The 23,325-nt window shown below is 35.4% G+C and overlaps 1 protein-coding gene and 1 pseudogene across 1 annotated transcript in view; both read left to right on the top strand.

Moving 5' to 3' along the window:
- SLC24A2 (solute carrier family 24 member 2) overlaps positions 1-23,325 on the top strand; it is a 287,109-nt gene that overhangs the window by 180,726 nt on the left and 83,058 nt on the right. Inside the window, 1 exon segment of the mRNA XM_074299528.1 lies at positions 3,685-3,735. Coding sequence (XP_074155629.1) covers positions 3,685-3,735 — 51 coding nt within the window.
- Positions 7,463-22,930, top strand: LOC141552247 (N-alpha-acetyltransferase 10 pseudogene; annotated as a pseudogene).

Raw genomic sequence — 23,325 nt, 5'->3', positions numbered from 1 at the left:
TTTATTGCACATGCATCTCAGGGAATAACAAGAGGCAAATTAAAGCTTGTTGCTCATCTAAAAGCTGCATGCTCTATCTTTCCCTATCATTGTGTTGCTCTTCTTAATTAAGTAGAAAGTAGAAACCAGAGAGGAAGCCATTTTTACCAGGTGGTCTGTCGCAAGAACTGATTGGTGAATAACCAGTGTACTCCATTGGTACCCTCAACTGTCAGAAGAAAATGAGAGAGGTCTCTAGCATGTTGAGTGAACTCCTGAGGAAAATTTAAGAAGTATACAAATGAGATTCACATGGGATGGGTAGGCATTAATCTTTTGTAATCTGCATTATTGGTAGGGACTCCAAATTGAGGAGAACACAGATCCATCTGAGCATTTAAGAGAAAAATGGAAAAAGCAGAGCAGAAAAATGAGTGGATTGATAACAGTTATGGTCTTACTGGTTTTAATCATGGATATTGTACAACATATATTATTATGAAATAGGCATTATATAGTTTTGAAGTTGCTTTCATTATCAAAGAACTCAAAACTTATCATGTAGCACCCTACAATATTCTATTCGATTTCTCAATTCCTTATTGTTGAAATGAAATTTAGTTTCATCATAGAGCACCTGTGTCCTCAGTAATGTAGTTCTAGCAAAATTCAATACTGATCAGATAGTATAGAAACTCAAAAAGAGTGAAAAGTCACTCTCTAAATCTTATCTTTGCCATTGCATTAAAATAGCTTTATGTGACTTTTTTTTTGCAAATGAAACAATGATGTTATTTGTTATTCAATTATTTTAATCATGTCCCACTTTTCCTTGGCAAAGGTCCTGGAATGATTTGCCATTTCTTTTTCCAGCTCATTTTACAGATGGGGAAACTGAGGCAAACAGGGTTAAGTGGCTTGTCCAGGACAGTCAATGAAGACAGATTTTAATTCAAATCTTCCTCACTTTAAACCCAGCACTCTAAACAATGTACCACCTAGCAGCTGGTGATAAATGATAAATATGTACAATCAATCATATTCTTATTCTTCTACCCAAATTTACAAAGTGTTTCATTTATACATTTATGAGTATCTAAAACTCCAATGGCTTCCTTGGAAGCATTCTAAGTTAATATGCTATTGAGAGTACTGAAGAAGACAAGACTATTTCATGAGACTGCTTTAAAAAAAGAAGTTTCCTAGAAGTAGATTTTTATAAGGAGAAATGCATATGCAAGTGTATGTATATAATACATACACAGAGAGAGAAAGAGAGAGACATGTGAATATAAACATAATGGATATTGCATATGTACTTTATATAGACATACATGTACACTACTGTACAAGTGCTTGCACATACATAAATGTATATAAATTATGTATTTACAATATAAACATTGTTGTATATAAGCAAAATTGTGTTTGTGTATATATGTACAAACAATTTACACAAAATTTGTGTGCATAACTATACATGTATACATATAAATATGTGTGTATGTATATGCATATAGAGTATGAATATATATCCAGATATATACATTGTATGTATGTGTGTATGTATACATACATTATATATGTATTTTATATATATATGTTGATATATATGCAGTACTGACCATGTCACTTCCCTACTATATAAATTTCAGGGCTTCCTAGGTGGTTCAATAGATAGATGGCCAAGCCAAGGGTCAGGAGGACCTGAGTTCAAATTCAGACTCAGACACTTACTAGCTAAATGACTCTGGGCAAGTCACTTAACCCTCTGCCTCAGATTCCTCATTTGTAAAATGGCTTAGAGAAGGAAATGGCAAATGACTTAAGTATCTTTGCCAAGAAAATTCCAAATACTTCTGAAAAACAACTGAACAACTACAAAAAAAATCAAATATAAACTCTGTTATTAAACTTTAAATCCCTTCACAACCTGGCCCCACATTATCTTTCCAGTCTCATGTATTATCCCTCTGCCATACTCTTGAGAGGCAGCCAACTCTCTTCTTTGTTCCTCACTAGAAGATACTTTGTCCCTTTCTCTTTGCCTTTGCTATGTGTGTAATGTATTTCCTCTTCGCTTATCTCTCTTAGAATTTTGCTTTTTCTTTGAAATATAATTCAAGCGCTCTTCTACTCCCCCAAATACTAATGCCCTTCTTCCCAAATTAGGTAATATTTAACTACTTTGCATTTTTGCCTCCCTTTTCTTTATATTTATCCATATGTCATTATATATGTAAACATATGAGTATACATATATATATATATATATATGTGTGTGTGTGTGTGTGTGTGTGTGTGTGTGTGTGTGTGTGTTACTGTATTTATTCCCCTCCCTTTAGAATATAAGACCTTTGTAAGCAGGAATTGTTTCAATCTTGGAATTTTGTTTCCCTGGTGTCTGGCACATAATAGTATTTAGTAAATGTTTCTTGGTTACATATGTGTATATACACATATACATATACATAACCAGATCCCAGCTTGCCATAAGTCTTTCAACTTAAGTCTTCCTTCTTTCTCAAAAATAAAGGATCAAATGTTGTATCTTAGAATCTAGATTGGAAAACAAATATACAAATTTTGGTCCTTTCCCATAACCAGCTTCTACCACTTCCACTTACCAATGTATATAAAGAACTTCCCAGCCTATGGGAACCTGAGAGACAATGAGCCATGGTGGAAAGTGCTGGATCTGAAGTCAATGTACTGTGGTTTTACATCCTGATTCTACTATACAATAATTGTACAGTTTGGGGCAAATCTCTTAACGCCTTTGGGTCTTAAATTCCTTCTCTGTAGAATGGGAAGGTTACACTTTGATCACTAAACTCCTTCCTGTTTTAAGGAACTTTTCATAATCACCAGAGAGAAAGGAGATGCTTCTTATGTTCCTTCCCTTTTATGTAACAGTAGTGAGTGACTGTCATGTCTAACTGTGGCTGCTGTTTTACTTCCTATTCTGAATCTGGTTCAGACTTCCCAGGGAATTGTGCTTCTCTCTTGTGTCCAGAGCACACTGTGTATTTAACAGCTTCTCACAACACTTTACACATGTTTCATTTGTCTGTCTCTGATGCTATACAAGCTTACTCTAACAAGATGAAAAGGAAACTCTAGGAACAGATTTTCATTTTGAATTAAGAAATGTGTTGTTTTCCTATATAATCATCCTTAATCTCAGGAAGAAGATAAATCATTGTCTTTTGGTGAGCTCATGTGACTGTTATTTGGTGTCGGGGAGCCTAGCTTGTTAGTTGGGTATTTTGCCCAATTTCTCAGCTTTAGGAATGCCCAGACACTGTCCTTACACAAGCATCTTTCTTTGGTGTCACCTCTAGAAGAAGTTTTGTTATAAATTTGTCTTTGAAAATTGTCCTCACCTGTGTATCAGATATCGGAAGGACTTTGTCTTGGTGTGTAATCTGTGACAGACATAAAGACCAAGGTATTTCCTGACTTCCTTTTCCCAAAAAAAATTGTCTATTATTTTTTAACCTGTGGGATCCTATCTTTTAAGTGATTTCTGGAAACAGGCAATGAAAGCTGTCTGTTATGTAACTCCTGTTTGCTTATCCCTATAGAGTTAAAATTGCTGAATTTGACAGTATAACAATAAACCTGATTAAGAACATGTAAAAACAAGTTTCTTGAATTACTGCTCAGTTCCTTATCTCTGTGTCTTTTGCTATGATATTGTAGAGCTTGGATCATATGGAAAACTAAAATATTATGACACAATGACTGAGGAAGGTAAGAATAATTTTAGAATTGTTTGCTCTGGCTTTTTTTTTTCATTTTGGAGTGTCTGCTGCTCATCCATCTGTTTGTTATATTTATTTTCTCCTTGCATGACTTCAGTGCCATCGTGTGATATACTATGAACCTCTATTTGCATTTTTGTCTTGTTTTTGCCATTGTGTTTCTTTGGAAGTAGAGGCATGCGGTACCATGGGTGACCATTTTATTTCATCTAAACAACCTAAGTCAAAGATGCCCAGAGAAATGTTACATGTGTTTAATATTAACATGGGTACATAATTTTTGTTCCACTTGCCCTCAACCTCAGATGGCACTAAAAATATCCATTTATGCACAAACATACTCTTTTGGTGTAGCCACTGAGGAGAGGAATATATAATATATGTGTGCTTTGTGTATGCAGTGGGAGGAAGTCAACTCAGAGAAAAGTTTGCATGCCAAGCTCCTTGCCAGACACTTCAGCAGGTAGAGATATATTTTTTTAATTTGCTATTGTCATCGTCATTTAGTTTTTATTTACCACAGATGGGCCAGGCACTAATCCAGAGCACTACATGGGGTACAGCATCAGTTTCTTAAAATACATTCATTTGCTGCAATTGATTCGGAGTTTGAGATTCCTTATAACCTCTACCCCTTCTCTAAAAAAAATTTTTTTAAAAAGACATATTTGTAATTTTGAAGAATGGTGGGGTGTTTTCCTAATATTTATAAATTATATTAAAATAAATCAAATATGGTCTAGACAGGAAATCAGCAAACCATTTAAATGACAACAAAAGAAAAAAATAGGAAGAAATGTGATGCTAATCTGCTTTGTTCCTGGTGTCCCTGATTACTGTGGTTTTTCAAGAGACCTCCCAACTATTTTGCATGCAGAACTTATATTTTATACTAGTTGGGAAGAAGAAGCATATTTGCTATCTTCTAATGTCTGTCCTTCTAGCTTTCCACATCATGTTGGTGTGGTCACATTTACACCTCCTCAGTCCTTTCCTTGGTTTTGCCCTCATGCAATTTAGTACATTTCTAAAGCAACAATCTGCCATTAGGATACACACCTAGATAAAACCCCAGTTAAAGCACCTCGCTACCAAAATATCTAATAAATATATTGCTCTACATTGGAAGTTTGAGCTGAAAATCCCTTTAGAACCAAATAAATATCTTACAAATGGGAAAAAGGAAAAAAGAGTTTGGTACAAAGCAAAATATTTAGAATTGAGGAGACTTGGGTTTTAGCCCAACTTCTAATACCAATATAACTTAGTAACTTTAGGTCACATCCCAGAGGTCTCACTTTTATCCAAACAATGAAAGGATCGGTGAGATGACCTCTGTACAGTTCCTTCCATTTCCAATATTCTATGAGCCAGGAAAGAGGAGGAACAGATATTTAAAAAGAAAGGTTCTCTACCTGGTCCTTTTTTTTCTTGCCTTCTTTTTAGACATGTGGGTCCTCCTTACATGGTGGCTCCCAAGAAAGGCTCCCCTTTGTAGGATAGTTTCTTTCTCTCTTTCTTTCTTTCTCTCTCTCACTCTCTTTCTCACTCATCCTACTTTATCTTTCTCTTTTCTTAATTAACTTTCTACCATCTGTTATGAACTTGGAAATGCAAATTCTCTCATCATAGTCCTTAGTTATTTTCATCCCCTTCATCCTCTCCTTTTCTTCCGTCTTTGTAAACATTAACAACTCCAGCATTAGATTCAGCCAATCTTCTGCTGGCTTCCTTCACTACATAGACTAACAAAAATAAAGAAGGAAATAAAATCTATAAATTTAGTTCAAGGATAGAAGGTAACTGGAAAAAAGTAATATATTTTTTGCAATAGGAAGAAAAACAAATTAAGACATATAGAGTGAACCAGAGCTAATCTTCAACAGAATAATGTAGTTACATCCCCTTTAACACATTCCCTCTAATATCATTTCTTATAGTATTTTTCTCTTAAAAGTCTGATATATTCACTCCCAGTATGCCCCCACTTACCACCAAGGTGTTAGATGCTATATAAATTGTATGTGATATACATTATATATACATTACATATTATATTGACTATTAGTATTTCAAACCTTTTGGTAGTCAATTCTAAAGAAGATCAAAAAGCCTTCAAAAGCCAAAGAAAATCATTCCACATAGGCAGCTAACTGAACCAGAACCATGTGATGTGATTCATTGTAACAAGAACAGAGCATGATTATAGAGCTCAGAATTACCATTATTGAACCCAGCTTGATCTTTCTACTGATTCTTGAATTCAGACTAATATTGTGCATTCATAGATTGTCATTCCTTTCTCTGATTAAAAATCCTCCACAGTTTCCCATTACTTACCCATCAATCAAAGCATTTACTAAGCACCTACTATATTCCAAGCACTGGGCATTTATTAAACATCTGCTAGGTGCCCTGCACAATGGTAAATCTAGGAATGTAAAGACAGTTCTTGCTCTCATAGTCTAGTGAAAGAAACAACATGAAAACAACAACATTCAACCAAGATATATACAGGACAAATTAGACATAACAGAGAGAAGACATTAGCATTAAGAAGGATTAGAAACATTATCACAGAAGACAGAGTTTTAGCTAGACTTGTAGGAAATCAGGGAAAGCAAAAAGCAGAGGTGGAGAGACAAGGATATTCCAAGACTGGAAAACATCCAGTCAAGAAACCCAAAGACTGGAGATGGGGTGTCTTGTTTGAAGAGAAGTAGAATAGATGTGTCACTAAATCACAGAATATAGAGGTTGGAGGGAGTTAAGAAAACTGTAAAGTAAGGAGAGATTAGATTATGAAGGGCTTTGCATACCAAACAGACAAATTTCTATTTTATCCTGGAGGTGATAAGAAGTCATTTAGTAAATAAGAGTGGGAGGTGGAAGGACAAGATAGTTCTATACTTTAGAGAAATTAACTTGATAGCTGAGAAGCAGGTATACTGGAGTGGGGAAAGACAGGAGGCAGAGAAACCAACCAAGAGATTACAAATATAGTTCTTACCCTTTTTCATGGTGTATAAAACCCTCCTCGAGCTAACAGAACCTTATTTTTCCATGTTCTGAAAAAATAATATATGAGCAATTTATAATAAGTTTCAGGATTATTTTCCCCATACGTGGAAGGATAGATAAGCAGTGCCTTATTAGTCTCTGACAGAGAGAAGCTCATTTAACACTTAAAAGTAAAAGTTCTATATTACCTTTTCTTTCCTTTTGACACTAAATTAGCATGTGTTCCCTTTTTCTTCTCCTGGGATGCATTATGGGTACAGCATAGTATGACAGAAAGAACACCACGTTTGAAATCAGAAAACTCTAGCAAGTCCCAACAATTTCCAGCTAGAAATTTATAGCTATGTGTACTTTGCAATTTCCCAACAATGATTCTTTTCAGCAGAAAAGGAGTGAATCCTAAAACTAATGGCTTTCTTTTCTACAGGTGCCAATTTAAATTCCAAGGATGTATGCTGGAACAGAATCTTTTAAATAACAAATGTAAACAAGATTTGGGGACAGAAAGAGACCTAAAGTGATTTCATCACAAAATGAATTAGCTTTTCCTAATTATCCCCTAATTTATCTGTTTTGTACATCTGGATCAGGTTGTCTTAAAGCAGGGCACATCTCTAACTAATGTCTGCACACAATTTTTAAATTAAATGACAGGGCTGTTACTACTGTGCAGACTCTACAATTTCCCACCCAGCATGCCCCTTCCTAACTCAGAGACAATTGGTGTCATTCCAAAAGTCTGTAGATTCAGCAAGGTAACTTTCCAATTTCCAATTATCAGAGCAGTGCCCTGATGTGTACAGAAAGGATTTCCAACATTGCACTAGGTTCTATTCATTTATAATTTAGCTCATTCAGTACAACTCGCCATACCTATATGCCATATGCCAGAGGATTTTTCTCTTCTGTTACCCTGAGCAGATGTCCACTTAACAACCAACTGCAAGTATAACTCAAACGTTTTCATCAAATCAACTCATCACTAACCATATACTACTGCATTATAAATGGAGTCTTCCAACAGGCTCTCTATGGAGCTGAATCTGAGGGAGACAGTAAATTGCAAGTTTATCTGGATGTTTAACTAGACTATAGGCACAGTAGATAGAGAGTTGACTTCAAAGTTAAGAACTCCAACTTTAAAGACATATCGGCGGGGGCAGCTAGGTGGCAGCTAGGTGGCGCAGTGGATAGAGCACCATCCCTGAAGTCAGAAGCACCTGAGTTCAAATGTGACTTCAGACACTTAATACTTCTTAGCTGTGTGACTCTGGGCAAGTCATTAAACCCCGATTGCCAGAGAGAGAGAGAGAGAGAGAGAGAGAGAGAGAGAGAGAGAGAGAGAGAGAGAGAGAGAGAGAATAAATAAATAATAAATAAAATTACAATAAAGCTGAGGAGTCTAGACTTGCATTGAAATAATAACACACAATTGGTGAATTGGTGATTGTTTCTGTCTTCAAAAATACAGGAACTAGACTGGTGTCAAAATTTTTAATGACATATATATATATATTATATATATATATGTATATGTATATGTATATATACAGAGAGAGAGAGAGATGCTATATAGTCTAATGCTGACAGCAGAAAACTTTACCTTATTAACATATTAAGGAAACCACTTGCTTATAATAAGAGGCTTGGACCAGATAAACTTGAAATGTCCTTCCAACTTTAAATCCTATGAATCTGATTCTATTAGCATATCATAAAAGACAATAGCATCCAATAAGGACTGTTTGTTTTAGTAGATAGAGTATGGTCAAGAAGTCAAATGAGAGGGACTTGAGTCTAATTCTTATGTTTCCTAGCCATGGGACAATGGACAAGTCACTTAACCTTTGACTTAAGTTTTCTCATCCATAAAATGAGAAAAATAAAGCTTCTATTCCTTATCTCACAGGCTTATGTTATGAAGGTCAAATGAAATAATTTACATAAAGCATTTTGTTAACCTTAAAATCTGTATAAATGTAAGTTATGGTTAATTTAATTAAATTCAGCAAATATTTATTTGAAATATGTCATTTGAATTGAATTATGCCAGACTGTGGGAATGCAAAGAGAACAAAAAAGAAAGAAAGAAAAAAAAAAAAAAAGAATCCCTGCCTACAATTTTACTTTCACTTGGAGAACAAAAACATGGACAGCTAAGTGATAATGTCAGGAACTCCTGAGTTAAAATTCTACCTCAAATATTAACTGTTTGAACCTTGGCAAGTCACTTTAACTCTTCCTCAGTTTCCTTCATCTGTAAAATGGGGATAATACAGTACCTACCTTACCTGTTGTCAGAATAAAATGAAATATTTATAAAATATTTATAAATTTGCAAAATTTCAGATTCTATGTAAATGTGAGGTATTTGTTATTTTTATTATTTACACATAAGCATGCATAATTGAGAAAGAAGAGATGATTAATGATTATTGGAAGATCAGAGAAATCTTCCAGAGAAGGAACCTTAAGCTAAGCCTTGAAAGAAGACAAAAATTCTAAGAGATGGAGATGAGAATAAGCATTCCAAGCATAGGAAATAGCTTATGCAAATGCATGAAAGACGGTGAAAAATTAAATTTGGCAAATGGCCATTAGTTCAGTTGACTGGAAAATAATTGAAGAAAAGTAGTTATAAGAAATAAAATCAGAAAGGTATGTTGAAGATAGAGTTCAAAAGACCTTAAATGCCAGACTAGAGAATTTATGTACACAATAAGGAGCTAGAATTTTTGGTTTTGTTTAGCAAGTGAGAGGTCTGATATAGACCTCTGTCTTAGGCAGAATAGATGTATTGATGAGGTAAGACACTGAAACCAGGGAGAATAATTAAGAAGTTATTGCATATAATACTTCAGTAATCCAGGATAGAGATAATGAGATCTTGCTCTAGAGAGACAGCTATGTGAATGAAGAGGAGATAGATGTGAGATGTTTTAAAGGTAGAATGGACCAGGGCTTCTTAAACTTTTTCCACTTACCACCCAAAATATTTTTATGTTACCCCAGGTACATAGGTATATCCAATAAATATACAAATCAAACATTTAACGATAATAAATAATAATTTCACAACCCCCACATTAGGTACAAGACCTCATATAGAACCACGCCCCACAGTTTGAGAAGCTAGGGTATAAATAACACATTGCAAATAACTGGATATGGGGATTAGGGGTACCATAAAAATCAATCTTGACTCCAAGGATACAAATCTGGGGAACTAGAAGGATGGTGGTGCCCTCAACAGAAGTGGGGGAGTTTGGTTGAGGTTTAGAAAGAGATATAAGAAATTCTGTTTTAGACATGTTAAGTTTGAGATGCCTCTAGTACATTTAGAAGGAGCTAGGCAGCAAGCAGATGCCTCCCTCCCAAAATTATTTTCTATTTTTGACACTTATTTTACATATATCCTATTTTCTACATATTTATTCCTTCACATGTTGTCTCTCCCCTCCTTGAGAATGTAAGCTTCTTGAGAGTATGGTTGGTTTTATGTATATCTTCATATCCCCTAAGCTTAACACAGTATCCAGTATTATAGAAGATGCATAATAAATGTCGATAAATAAATACATACATACACAGATACATAGATACATGGTTACATAAATATAGATATATAGGACTCATCTAAGTAGAGATAATATTTTTACCATAGAAGCTATGATAATGTATATAAAGAAAAGAAAAGGGAGAGGACATAGTCCTGGAGAACCCACATGCTAATGGGGAAATAAGTGAGTGCTGATTTAGCAAAGGAAACTAACAATAAATGGTCAAATAGGAAGGGAAAAAATAAGTAAAATTAGGTATCCCAAAAAAGGAGAATTTCTAAAAGGACAGAGCAGAGCAGTTGATACTAAGGACAGAGTGGTCATTAGTATCGAATGCTACAAAGAAACTAAGTAGAAAGAGAATTGAGAAGAAGCTATAAGGTTAACAATTGAGAGATCATTGGTAACCTTTGCTGATGACTTGGTAGAAATTATTTCAGTGATGTATCTAGGCTAGAAGCCGATTATAAGGAACTGGAGGGCAATAGGTACACATGAATCTTCCTAAGATTTCAGCAATATTTTGGAATAGAGAAATAGTAGCATCTATGAAAGTTTTAAGGATATTTAGGCCTAAGTATGTCTGTAGACATAGACAAAAAGTCAGTAGATGAGAGAATAGAGATAAAAAGAGGAGGGAGGGAGAGAGCAAAAAAAAAAAAAAAAGAACAGAAAGAGAATGGAGAAAAGAAGGAAAAAGAAGTTGGAGGGAAAACTATTGATGGAATAGGCTCATAAAAGAGATGGAAGGGAATAGTATTTAGGACACAATTGAGGTTGGACTTGACAAGGAAAAAGACCACCTTTTCCTCAGAATTAGAAGAGAAGGAAAAAGACAAAAGAGATAAAGGATATTCAAAGTATGGAGAAGAAAGAGTTTACAATGGGTGGCCTCTATTTTCTCAGGAAAGTAGGATAAAAGGACATTTATTGAGAGAAGGGGAAGTAAAGAAAGCAATAAGAACAGCTACTATTAAGAGGAATGGAATAGAGAATTAGTTAAGGAAAAATAAATTGGTGGTCATATACCAATAATGGTCCAGGTGAAATTAGATAACATGGAACTAGTCAGCTCAGTCATGTGACTTCTTCAAACAATATTTTTCAGTAAATGATAGGGGTAGTCTATAGTCAAGAAATGGTAAAGCAGTTTATGAATGAAGGATGAAAGACTATGCCTAATGAAAATCAAAACTGTGATAAGAGGAAAGTGATGCAAGGACTGAAAATGAGATGAAAAATACTGTGGAGAGTTTGAGAAATAGCATTAGGAGGATTATGTAGATCATATAGTTTAGAACTGGAAGCTGACATGTTGCCAGTCATTTTTCAGACATATCTCACTCTTTGTGACTCCATTTGGGGTCTTCTTGTCAAAGATACTGAAATGTTTTGCCATTTCCTTCTCTAGCTTATTTTGAAATTGAAAAAACTGAGGCAAACAAGGTTAGGTGACATGCAAAGTCACATTGCTAGTTAGTATCTGAGGTCAGATTTGAACTCAGGAAAAAGAATTTTCCTGACTCCAGGCCCATTTCTCCATCCATTGTACTGCCCAACTGCCCACAAGGTATTTATTTTAGACGTCATCTATACTAAACCTTTCTTTTTATAGATGAAGGAAACAGACATAGAAATGTTCAGTGACAGAGCTGAGATTTGAACTAAAGTTACTCGACTCCAAAATGACCACTCTATCCATTGCACAAAAAGTGGCCTTTGTGAGACAGAGATGGAATGACCACATTGGGTGGAGAAAGTAAAGAAAAAGTATGGAGCAAAAGAATTGAAGAGTTTGTGAATAGATAGACCAGGCTACTTGAGAAACTATCAGTGTGGATATCTATTGTTTACAAAGTAGCAGAGACATCAAATAGAATAAGATTGAGAGAAAAGGTTACTGCATTTAGTAAGGAATTCATTAGTTATCTTGGAGATAACAGTTGTGTCAATCAATGTTGGGATCAAAAAATGAATTGTAAAGTACTAAGAGACAGAGACAGATGAATAGATAGAAAGATGGTTGATAGATGATTAGCTAGATGAATTAGATGACAGAAGACAAATGAATTTGATAAATAGATAAATTAGATGATAGATGGAGAGATCCATTAGAAATGAAACCTTCTGCAATATTGAAAATCCTCTCTGTGCACATTTTTTGATAGAGCATTTTAAAGCATTGATTATATATCAGATAGGTGCTAGGGAAAACAAAAGCAAGCAAGATATTCCTGCCTCCAAAGAGCCTAAACATTTGAAATGGGGAAGCAATACATTAAGGGGAGAGCCAGAATAAGTAACAATATGAGTGCAGTGGGAGGGCAGCAATATGGCTCAGAAGATAGAACTCTAGGCTTAGAGTCAGGAAGACCTGAATTCAAAATAAGTTCACTTATTAGCTGTATGACCCTGGAAGTGCCATTTAACTTCTGTTTGTCTTAATCCACTGAAAAGAGAAATGACAAATCAGTCCAGTATAGTTTCCAAAAAAACCCCATGAACAACAGGGTTACAAAGAGTTGGACATGACTGAACAATTGAACAACAAAGTGAATGGGATAGAGATGGCAAGAAAATGACATGAAAACTTCCTTTAAAGCAATATAAAGTAAAACCCCACCTATCAGACCCCAGTTTCCCAAAGGCAGTCTTAGGTTCCTGAGGGGAGGAGATAGGATGGCTGGAGAGGCAATGGCATGGTTTGGGTAGGTGGTCAGGAATTAAAACGGAAGCCTTATTTTAGGCAAGATAGAAAAAAATCTTACCTAACAGAGCCCAAGTTGGCTATCCATTGCACAAAACTGGCCTTTGTGAGACAGAGATGGAACAGGAGGTTATTATCAGAAAAGACAGTTTCTGAGTTCAAAATTAAGAATATGGCTTCATTATATCTAATGCAATCTAGAGTTATGACCACATTGGGTGGAGAAGGTAAAGAAAAAATATGGGGCAAAGGATTGAAGAGTTTGTGAATAGATATACCAGGATATTTGAAAGAATATCAATGTGGATATCTATTTGTTTACAAAGTAGCAGAGAACATCAAATAGAATAGAACTGAGAGAAAAGGTTGCTGCATTTAGTAAGGAATTCATTGGCTATCTTGGAAATAACAGTTGTGTCAATCAATATTGGGATCAAAGGAAATGATATAGAAAATAGATTGGGATCAAGAAAAGATATAGAAATGATAGCTGGAATAAAGATGGCATAATTGGAACCAGTGACCAGGAAGTTGAGACAAGTCTTTCTAGAATATTGACTGGGAAAGAGTAAAAGAGATATATAGTCAAGAAAAAATTCTATAAGGATAAACATTTTCATAGAAGAGGAAAAGTCAGTCGATTAGGAGCTATTGATGATAAGAGAAAACACGGGAATGATTGATAAGCCAAGATCCTGGAGAAACTGAGAAGAGATGGAATTAAGGAACCAAGAGGAAAGGTCAAAGCCCACTTCTCATAAATGATGAGAGCAAAGGAAGAGGGAACAGGGGAGAGTTTGGGAATGTAGAGGAGAAAAGAGAAGGAACTCGTGGTTGGTCTCTTATTTTTAACAACTCTTTATAAAGAGCTACAAAGAAAGACAAAGGCATTCCCTGCTCTCAAAAAGTTCACTTGCTAATGGGGGTGACAACATGATAGTTATATACCAGATATATACAGAGAAAATGGGAAATAATCTTAGAGAGAAGACTCTAACATTTGCAGGAGCCTGGAAAGACCTCCTCTAGATGGTGGGACTTGAGCTAAGTCTTAAAAGAAGCCAGAAAACCAAGAGTGGGGATAGGGATCAAAACATGCCAGGCATAAAAGACAGCTGGTGAAAAGAGCTGAATATGGGGGATGCAGTGTTATATTCAAGTAATTACAAGTAGGTCAATGTATTATAGAGTGCTCAGAGGGGAATAAAGTGTAAGAAAAACATAGACCAAGAAAGACTAGAAAGATAGGAATGAGTCAAGTTATTAAGAGTTTTCAATGCCAGAGAAATTTCCATTTGTTCCTAGAGGTAACAGGGAACCACTTAGGAGTGTTGCTAAGGTCATATCTGTATTTTTAGGATGATCACTTTGTTAACTGATGGATTATAAGGGGGGAAATTTTTGAGGCAGTAAAACAAGCCAAACAACTCCTGGTAAGAAGTTATAAGGACCTGAACTAGAGTTGTAGCAATGTGAGGGGAAAGAAAGGAACATACAGTAAAGATATTTATGTGGGATTAATGTATGTGGGAATGATCCTAAGATTAGGAAACTGTGCTCTCAATAGTAAGAGAAACATTTTGGAGACAGGAGGTTTGACTATAAATCAGAAGAGAGATAAAGACTAAATATGTAAATCTGGCTATCATCACCATTAATATAATAACTGAATCCAAGGAAGCTATTGAAATCACCCAGTGAAATAGTATAGAACCTAAAGAGAAGAAAGTCTGGAACAAAATCTTTTAGGTTCTTTGCTGAATGGGGAAAAAGAGGAAATATACAAGTCAAAAACAAGTTATTTAGTGTTTTCTATGTACCAAGAGTTTTCTGGGAATACAGATATAAGTAGAAATAAAGTCCCAGCCCTCAGAGAATTTATATTCAAAAGGGGAAAACAAGTAAAACAAAGTTGAAAAGATAGTACAGTAAAAGTGAAGATATCATAGGATATGTGGAAAAGTGTAAAGAAAGTCCAGGAGAATCAAGAGCACACCATAGACTGGAATGGGACTCCTACTTAGCAACCTGGATCCCACAGCAACAGCAGCAGCAATTGGGAGCGCCCTTGTATCTCCTCACCAAACCTTTGCTGGGTAAGTCCTCTTGAGTGTCTGGCACCATGTACATTTGCAGAGCTCAGACAGAAGACCAGACAGTGTAACCTGCTGTGCCTTTCAGAAAACTATCAAATGAAATACTATGTCTACCATGGTCTGTCATGGCCTCGCTCTCTTACATCACTGAAGATGAGAATATGAAGATCATGGGCTTATTCTGGCCAAGTTGGAGGAAGATCCAGATGATGTCCCCATGGGCATACCACATTCTTGGCCATAAAACGTTCCTACCGTGGACTATGTGTAGCATAGAAACTCATGGACCAGGCCTTGAGGGCCATGATTGAAAACTTCAATGATAATTATGGCTCCCTTTCCTGAAAAAGTAACTGGACAACTTTCAGATTAGTAAGATAGAATCCAAATATTATACCTATGCTATGAAGCGAAATCTGACTCAGATGGCTTAAGAGCCGAGAAAGCAGCTGTAGGTGAAGGAGAAAAGCAAACATCTGTTGCTGACCTCCCTGAAGAACAAGATGGACCCCAAAGCCAACCATGTAGAGGACTGGTGCCATGAGGGAGGGGCTTGAATCCCACAACTGAGGTGATAGCAAGGTCCTTAGTGAAGTGAGTGAGACCAAAAGAGTACTGACATCAAGAACAGCTCCAAGACCTCTAATTCAGCATCTTAGAGTCACAAGCTCTGGGATTCCGCTGTTCATCAGCCACTCTCAACTCTGTTTCTCCTCCCCTTGTCCACCATCAGTTCATCCAATTTTGGGACCCTGGGGGCTGTATATTTCCAAAAAAATGGAGGTTTTGGGATGAACTAATCAATTAGAGGTGAAGCCAAATGAGAGATAGTACTTTTGGTGTGTGAAGTCCAAGGTTAAAGTGAACTAAGTATGAAGAGATTTCTGGGCCATTGTGGAGAAAGTCTTGGAGAGTCAGGAGTGCAACCTGAAGTAGAATGAAGGATTGCTATCTGCAAATAAAGATCTAGTTGAAATTTTATGACAAAAATTTATGAGAAAACTAGTTAGCAAAGTAGCATGACTTTTTCTGTAACTACTAAGAAGCAAGTTGCTAGGACTGGAAAAGATTAGATAACACAAGATTGTGATAAAACAAGATACAAATGGTGATAAAAAAGCGATTAAAATATCATAGCTTATAAAGCTATAGTTGAGTTTGAGCAAGGATCTGATTGGATGATACAAATTGACAGATAACTCTCAAATTAGTGATGACCAAATGGTGGTGGTTAGAGAAGTCTGAGAATGGTGGTGGGAATCAAGAAATGCACCATGTCTTTTCCTGACTTCATATGTTGGGAGACATGGAAGAAAGAGCAACCCATTTATAGTAAAAGTGACCAATGATTTCTTGACTTCTAGAGAGAGCCAGTTTCCATGAGTAACAAAAGGAAAGATTATAAAAGAATTTTGTTATTAAGTAAGCAAAGATTTGGGGGAGATAAATAAAAATAACAGACATTTATTTAGCCCTTTAAGTTTTTCAAAGCACTTCCTCACAGTAATCAGGTAAGAAAACTATGAAACATATTATTACCTCAGTTTATAGGTAAGAAAAAAGTGGGGTTAAGTATATAAGTAATTTCGGACTATCACTACAGATTGAAAATCAGATTCCAAATCTACTGCTCTTTCACCAAAATTCTGTCATCCCTAAATATTGAACTTTGGGGATTCCCATTTAGCAATTCATGAAATCCTTGGGAATTTACAATGATAGTCTAGGATTTCATGCTAAAAATTCTTACATGATGCTGTCAATAGTAAACAAAATTCACACACACACACATTTTTGTTGTTATTGTTGAAAAGGATTCAATGAACAACAACAAAAAAAACCCATTGTCAATAGTAAACAAAATTATGTATAGTATATTATTATATGACCCAGGGAATTCACACATACACACATTTTTGTGTTATTGTTGAGAAGGATTCAAAGAACAACAACAAAAAAAAAAAAAAAGTTAGGAACAATTTCATCTGTTCCAGCATGAATTCTTGATAGCTATCTCAGTAGAGCATATGTTCTAGCAAGTTCTATTAAGCTGGAAAGATTTCCATCCACTTTTATGTCTGTCACCTGCCAGTTAACTTAACAAGAGGTTCTCCATAAGTGTTTTTTTTCTTTTTAGCTACAGTAAATCATGAATTCCTTCCTTCAATGTGTAGGAGTTGTAGTCTGTGTCAGGGAAAGAAGTACCCATATTCAAATCCCAACATTTGGTAAACTTCTATTCTGTGTAAGTCATGTGCTTTGGAGGGAAGTGTCCAAAGACGGAAATGAAGCAGTTCCTATCCTCAGTAAATCTGACATTTTATTCTTGAGCAATACAAGAGATACACAAGTGAGTAGATAAAAAGAACTTGAATTTATCTCCTACATTATAGGAACAAAATTTCAAAGGAAAGTCATTTCAGATTAAGGTTTTGGCTTGAGATAACAAAGAAGCATAGTGTCAGGAGGTAATGAATGAAGCAAAAAAAATGTTTTTAAGGAAGAAGGGGAAGTAGAAGCATATAGGATTGTTTTTGGAGACAGTAACGTCAGAATTTGGAATCATGGAGAGATAGAACAGTTGTGGATGATGATCAGACAAAGGGCATGATCATTTCTAATTGTGACTGAAGTGGAGTGAAAATGAAAGCTATAATAGTTTGTTGTTGTTCATTTTTTTCAATTATGTCTGACTCTTTGTGACCCCACTTATTGACAAAGATACTAGGCTGTTTTCCCATTTCCTGTTCTTGCTCATTTTATATCCGTTTAGGAAGCTGATGACTGTGATACCCTGATGTTCATGGAGAATTAGCAAAATGATGAATATTTAAAATGTTAAAGAATTTTTAATAGCAAGTAGGATTCATATCTGTAATAATATAAAAAGGTCATGTCTAAATAGAAATTTGAGAATACAGATATATGATACAACCATTTGCATAGAAATGCCTGAATAATTGACTTTGTTAAATGGTTTAAAGTGTGTTCTTGGGTAGGTTTTTTTTTCTACTTCTAGGGGAGAAGTTTTGGTTAATGGGATGTAGAGAGGATAAAATCTTGGTAAACCTAGGAATAGTACCCTTGCTTTGATAAACTGCTTTGGAATATTTTTTTTCCTCAGATACCTATTAAATCCAGGAGGATCTAGAAAGAAAGTGGGTGGTACAAGTTAAGGTAGGGTATGAAATAAATACAAATTTTTCCAAATCAGGTTTGAGAACAAATCTGTGTTGTTCTGACCTTTTTGGTGTGGGTATTATAAGTTATTTGTCCCTGTGTGCATAATATCAGAAAATCCAGAACAGTTTCTTTCTAAATTGGTAATGTGAGGGAACATAATAATGATCAATTAATAAACAATATTCTTCCAATGGTGCTATATGTCTGCAAGTTATGAGCTACTTGAATCTCTAAAGAATTAAAAATAGGAGCCTCTAAAAGAAGATGGAGAAGCACATGTTTGGCATGAGTAGGCTACAACTCATCATCCATGAAGAATTGTATGAAAGATGTAGTGTAAGTGATATCATCAGATATATGTGAACAGAAAATAGTTGGGCAAGTCATGTGTTAAGAGGAAAAGATAACATATAGATAGGATAGATAGATGATAGAGACAAGAGAGAGAAATAATAAAGGGGAATGAATGGAGAAAAAGAGAGGAAGGGAAGGAGGGAGGAGGAGGGAAAGGGAGAAAAAGAGAGATATAAAGAGAAATGGAGACAGAAAGGGAGAAGGGAAAAAGAGAGAGAAAGGGGAAAGAAGAGGGAGAGAGAAAGGAGAGAAGGAGGGAAGGAGAGAGAGAGAGAGAGAGAGAGAGAGAGAGAGAGAGAGAGAGAGAGAGAGAGAGGAGAGAAAGAATCTTAGATGTATTTATTTTTTTGTTGTTGTTGTTGTCATTATACAATTTATTGTTCTTCAGTTCTGCTCACTTGATTCTGCATCAGTTCACAAAGTTTTCCTAGATTTCTCTGAAACCATCACTGTTATTTCTTACAGAATAATTGTATTCCATTATATTTTTATAATATAACTTGTTCAGGGATTCCCCAATTGATGGTCAAAAAAAAAGAGTTGCTCTGAATATTTGTACATCCTTAGAGATCATTTTTACTTCAGATTAATTCTTTTTTTAACATTTTTAAATTAATTTTTATAATTATAACATTTTCTTTGACAGTACATATGTATAGGTAGGTTTTTTTTTACAACATTATCCCTTGTACTCCCTTCTGTTCTGAGTTTTTCCCCTCCTTCCCTCCACCCCCTCCCCTAGATGGCAGGCATTCCCATATATATTAAATATCTTATAGTATATCTTATGTACAATATATATGTGCAGAACCGAATTTTGTTGTTGTTGTTGCAAAGGAAGGATTGTATTCACAAGGTAAAAATAATCTGGGAAGAGAAACAAAACAAAACAAAACAAAACAAAAAAAAAAATCAATGCTCACAGTTTACACTCATTTCCCAATGTCCCTTTTCTGGGTGTAGCTGATTCTGTCCATCATTGGTCAATTGGAATTGGATTAGCTCTTCTCTATGTTGAAGATTTCCACTTCCATCAGAATACATCCTCATACAGTATCATTGTTGAAGTGTATAATGATCCCCTAGTTCTACTCGTTTCACTCAGCATCAGTTGATATAAGTCTCTCCAAGCCTCTCTGTATTCCTCCAGTTGGTCATTTCTTACTGAACAATAATATTCCATAACATTCATATACCATAATTTACCCAACCATTCTCCAATTAATGGACATCCATTCATCTTCCAGCTTCTAGCCACTACAAAAAGAGCTGACACAAACATTTTGGCACATATAGATCCCTTTCCCTTCTTTAGTATTTCCTTGGGGTATAAGCCCAGTAGAAGCACTGCTGGGTCAAAGGGTATGCACAGTTTGATAACTTTTTAGGCATAATTCCAGATTGCTCTCCAGAATGGTTGGAGTCTTTCACAACTCCACCAACAATGCATCAGTGTCCCAGTTTTCCTACAGCCCCTCCAACATTCATCATTATTTGTTCCTGTCATCTTAGCCAATCTGACAGGTGTGTAATGATATCTCAGAGTTGTCTTAATTTGCATTTCTCTGATCAATAGTGATTTGGAACACTCTTTCATATGAGTGGAAATAGTTTTAATTTCATCATCTAAAAATTGTCTGTTCATATCCTTTGACCATTTATCAATTGGAGAATGGTTTGATTTCTTATAAATTAAAGTCAATTCTCTGTATATTTTGGAGATGAGACCTTTATCAGAACCTTTAACTGTAAAAATGTTTTCCCAATTTGTTACTTCCCTTCTAATCTTGTTTGCATTAGTTTTGTTTGTGCAGAAACTTTTTAATTTGGCATAATCAAAATTTTCTATTTTGTGACCAATAATGGTCTCTAGTTCTCTCTTGGACACAAACTCCTTCCTCCTCCACAAGTCTGAGAGGTAAACCATCCCATGTTCCTCCAATTTATTTATGATTTTGTTCTTTATGCCTAAATCTTGGACCATTTTGATCTTATCTTAGTATGTGGTGTTAAATGTGGGTCCATGCCTACTAATAACTGCCATACTAATTTCCAGTTTTCCCAGCAGTTTTTGTCAAATAATGAATTCTTATCCCAAGATTTGGGATCTTTGGGTTTGTCAAACACAGATTGCTATTTTTATTCACTATCTTGCCCTGTGAACCTCACCTAAGCCAATGATCAACTAGTCTATTTCTTAGCCAATACCAAATAGTTTTGGTGACTGTTGCTTTATAATACAGTTTTAGATCAGGTACAGCTAGAACACCTTCATTTAATTTTTTTTTCATTACTTCTCTTGAAATTCTCGACCTTTTGTTCTTCCATATGAATTCTGTTGTTATTTTTTCTAGGTCATTAAAATAGTTTTTTGGGAGTCTGATTGGTATAGCACTAAATAGATTAGTTTAGGGAGTATTGTCATTAGATGTATTTATTAAGTATTTATTAAATGTTATATTCCAAATAAAAGCAAAAAAAAACAAACAAACAAAAACCCCAACAGTTTCCAACCTTAAGCAGCTTATATTCTAATGGAGAAAGAACATATTTTAAAAGAGAGCTGAAAAGCAAGGGGAAAGGGACAATATCCAAGAGCAGAAAGGAAAAGTTCAGAGAATCAAGAGCTAAGAGAGAATTGAGCATGGATAGTTTGGTTCTCCAAAAAATAGCCATCTCAGGCAGAAACTCACCAATTAGAGGAGAGCTGCAGGGGTGAAGAGTGAGAAGGAGTATCTACATCAAAATCACAGATTCACTTATGTATTCAAGTATTTCTACTCTGAAACTTCATATAATGATTGCCGCTCTGGTATACAACACATGATTAAACTCTAAATTTCTACAAAGAGGCAAGGAAGAAATATAAATCCTTTTGGGGAATTCTCTCATCAAAGATGCTTTTTTAAAAATTCTTGTCTCATTAAGAAACTTTTTTTTTAAATTGCTAGAAAATAAAAGACATGAGGAAGGAAAATTATATTCAACAAAACAATTTGCCTCCACTTCCCTCCCCTCAATCCAAAAATAAAGAAATAAAAATATAATTGTAAGCCTTGTTCACCAAGCTTTATCCCAGAGATTCCTGGGTCTTCTATTGCTTTTTTTTTTCTATGCCTGTCAATCAGTGTTTCTTAGTGCGTGAAATGTATTGGGGCAGCAGGGAGCTAATCTGATTGCCAACCTAAAGAGTTCCTTTTGTAATACTGCCTATTACAGGTTCAATGGTGAAGAAGTGAGGGAATTTTTAGGGTTATTTTAATTAATTAACAGCAGGGCAGAAGCCAAATCCATTTCCTTTGAATGAAAAGGTTATCAAAAGGTTATTATGTGCAGTAGTTTTGGGGCAGTCTGTTTTATGTCAAAGAGATTTGGTCCAGCATTCTGATTCTTGTTTGTTCCTTCAATCCCTGCATTTTCAGGCTCTGGCTTTATACTTTGATTTTCACCTCTAAGACAGAGGTTTTTAGCCTTTTTTGTATATCAAACAATCCTTTGGGAGTCTGATAAAGTCTATGGACTCCTCAGAATAAGGTTTGATTGACTACATTCATAATTAAGGGAAATACTACATTTCAGTTAGAAGCCAGTGAAAATAAAGATGTCATTTTTCCCCCAAACAAATTCATGGATCCCCTTAAATCTATTCCCAGACCAATTGGAGTTCTGTGGTTCCCTGGTTAAGGAGTTTCCACTAAAACAACATCCTCCTAATTATAAATCCCTTGGTCCTCTGAGATATGATCATTACTTATTTTTGACAAAGTTAAAGCAGTTGAAATGTTATATTCCAAGTTGTGATATGATCTCCATTATATTAGGCTTGTTCAAAAGGTTATTGTTGTTCAGTCATTTTCAACTATGTCTTCAAAACTCCATTTAGGATCTTCTTGGAAAAGATACTGGAGCGGTTTGCCATTTCCTTCTCCAGTCCATTTTACAGATATGGAAACTGAGGCAAACAGATTTGAGTGACTTGCCCAGGATTACGTAGCTAGTAAGTATCTGAAGCCAGATTTGAACTCAGGAAGATGAAGAGGTAAGGTCTGGCACTGCATCCTGTGAATGCCCTTTCAAAAGGTTACCTTAAAATATTTATAATAACTTCTCAAGTGCCTACAAGTCACCTTGAGTTATAGAATCAGGGCAGTGGGATGGCACAGTGGATAGAGCACAGACATTTAACAATTACTAGCTGTGTGACCCTGGCCAAGTCAACCCCAAATGCCTCAACAAAAATTAAAATGCAAAAAAAAAAAAAAAGTCATAGGATCTGTACCTCAAAGTGACATAGAGAGCATCTATTTCAATTCCTCAATTTACAGATGAAAAGAACTGAGGTACAAAGAACTTAATCAGCTTGCTCATGATCATACCAATAATGTTAAATAGCAGAACGAAGATTCCAGTTCAGGTTTCCTGACTCCTAATCCCATGCTTCTTTCTATTAAACTATACTGACCCAGATAACAACACAGAATCATGACCTAAAAAGGACATGTAAGCTAGTCCTCTGCTTCCAAGTGGTAATACAGACAGCTATTTAACTGTCTTGAGAGAAGAATTATCAGGTACCATTAGCTTTAAAACTTACACAACAGGACACTCTTCCCCAGAGCTAATCTGAAATCCATCCTATTAAATGAGCTCTTCTTCTC

The sequence above is a fragment of the Sminthopsis crassicaudata genome, chromosome 1 (genome assembly GCF_048593235.1).
Source record: "Sminthopsis crassicaudata isolate SCR6 chromosome 1, ASM4859323v1, whole genome shotgun sequence".
Classification (NCBI taxonomy): Eukaryota; Metazoa; Chordata; class Mammalia; order Dasyuromorphia; family Dasyuridae; genus Sminthopsis; species Sminthopsis crassicaudata.
Note: the sequence above shows the minus strand (reverse complement) of the source record. Positions and strands in the feature narration are given on the sequence as shown.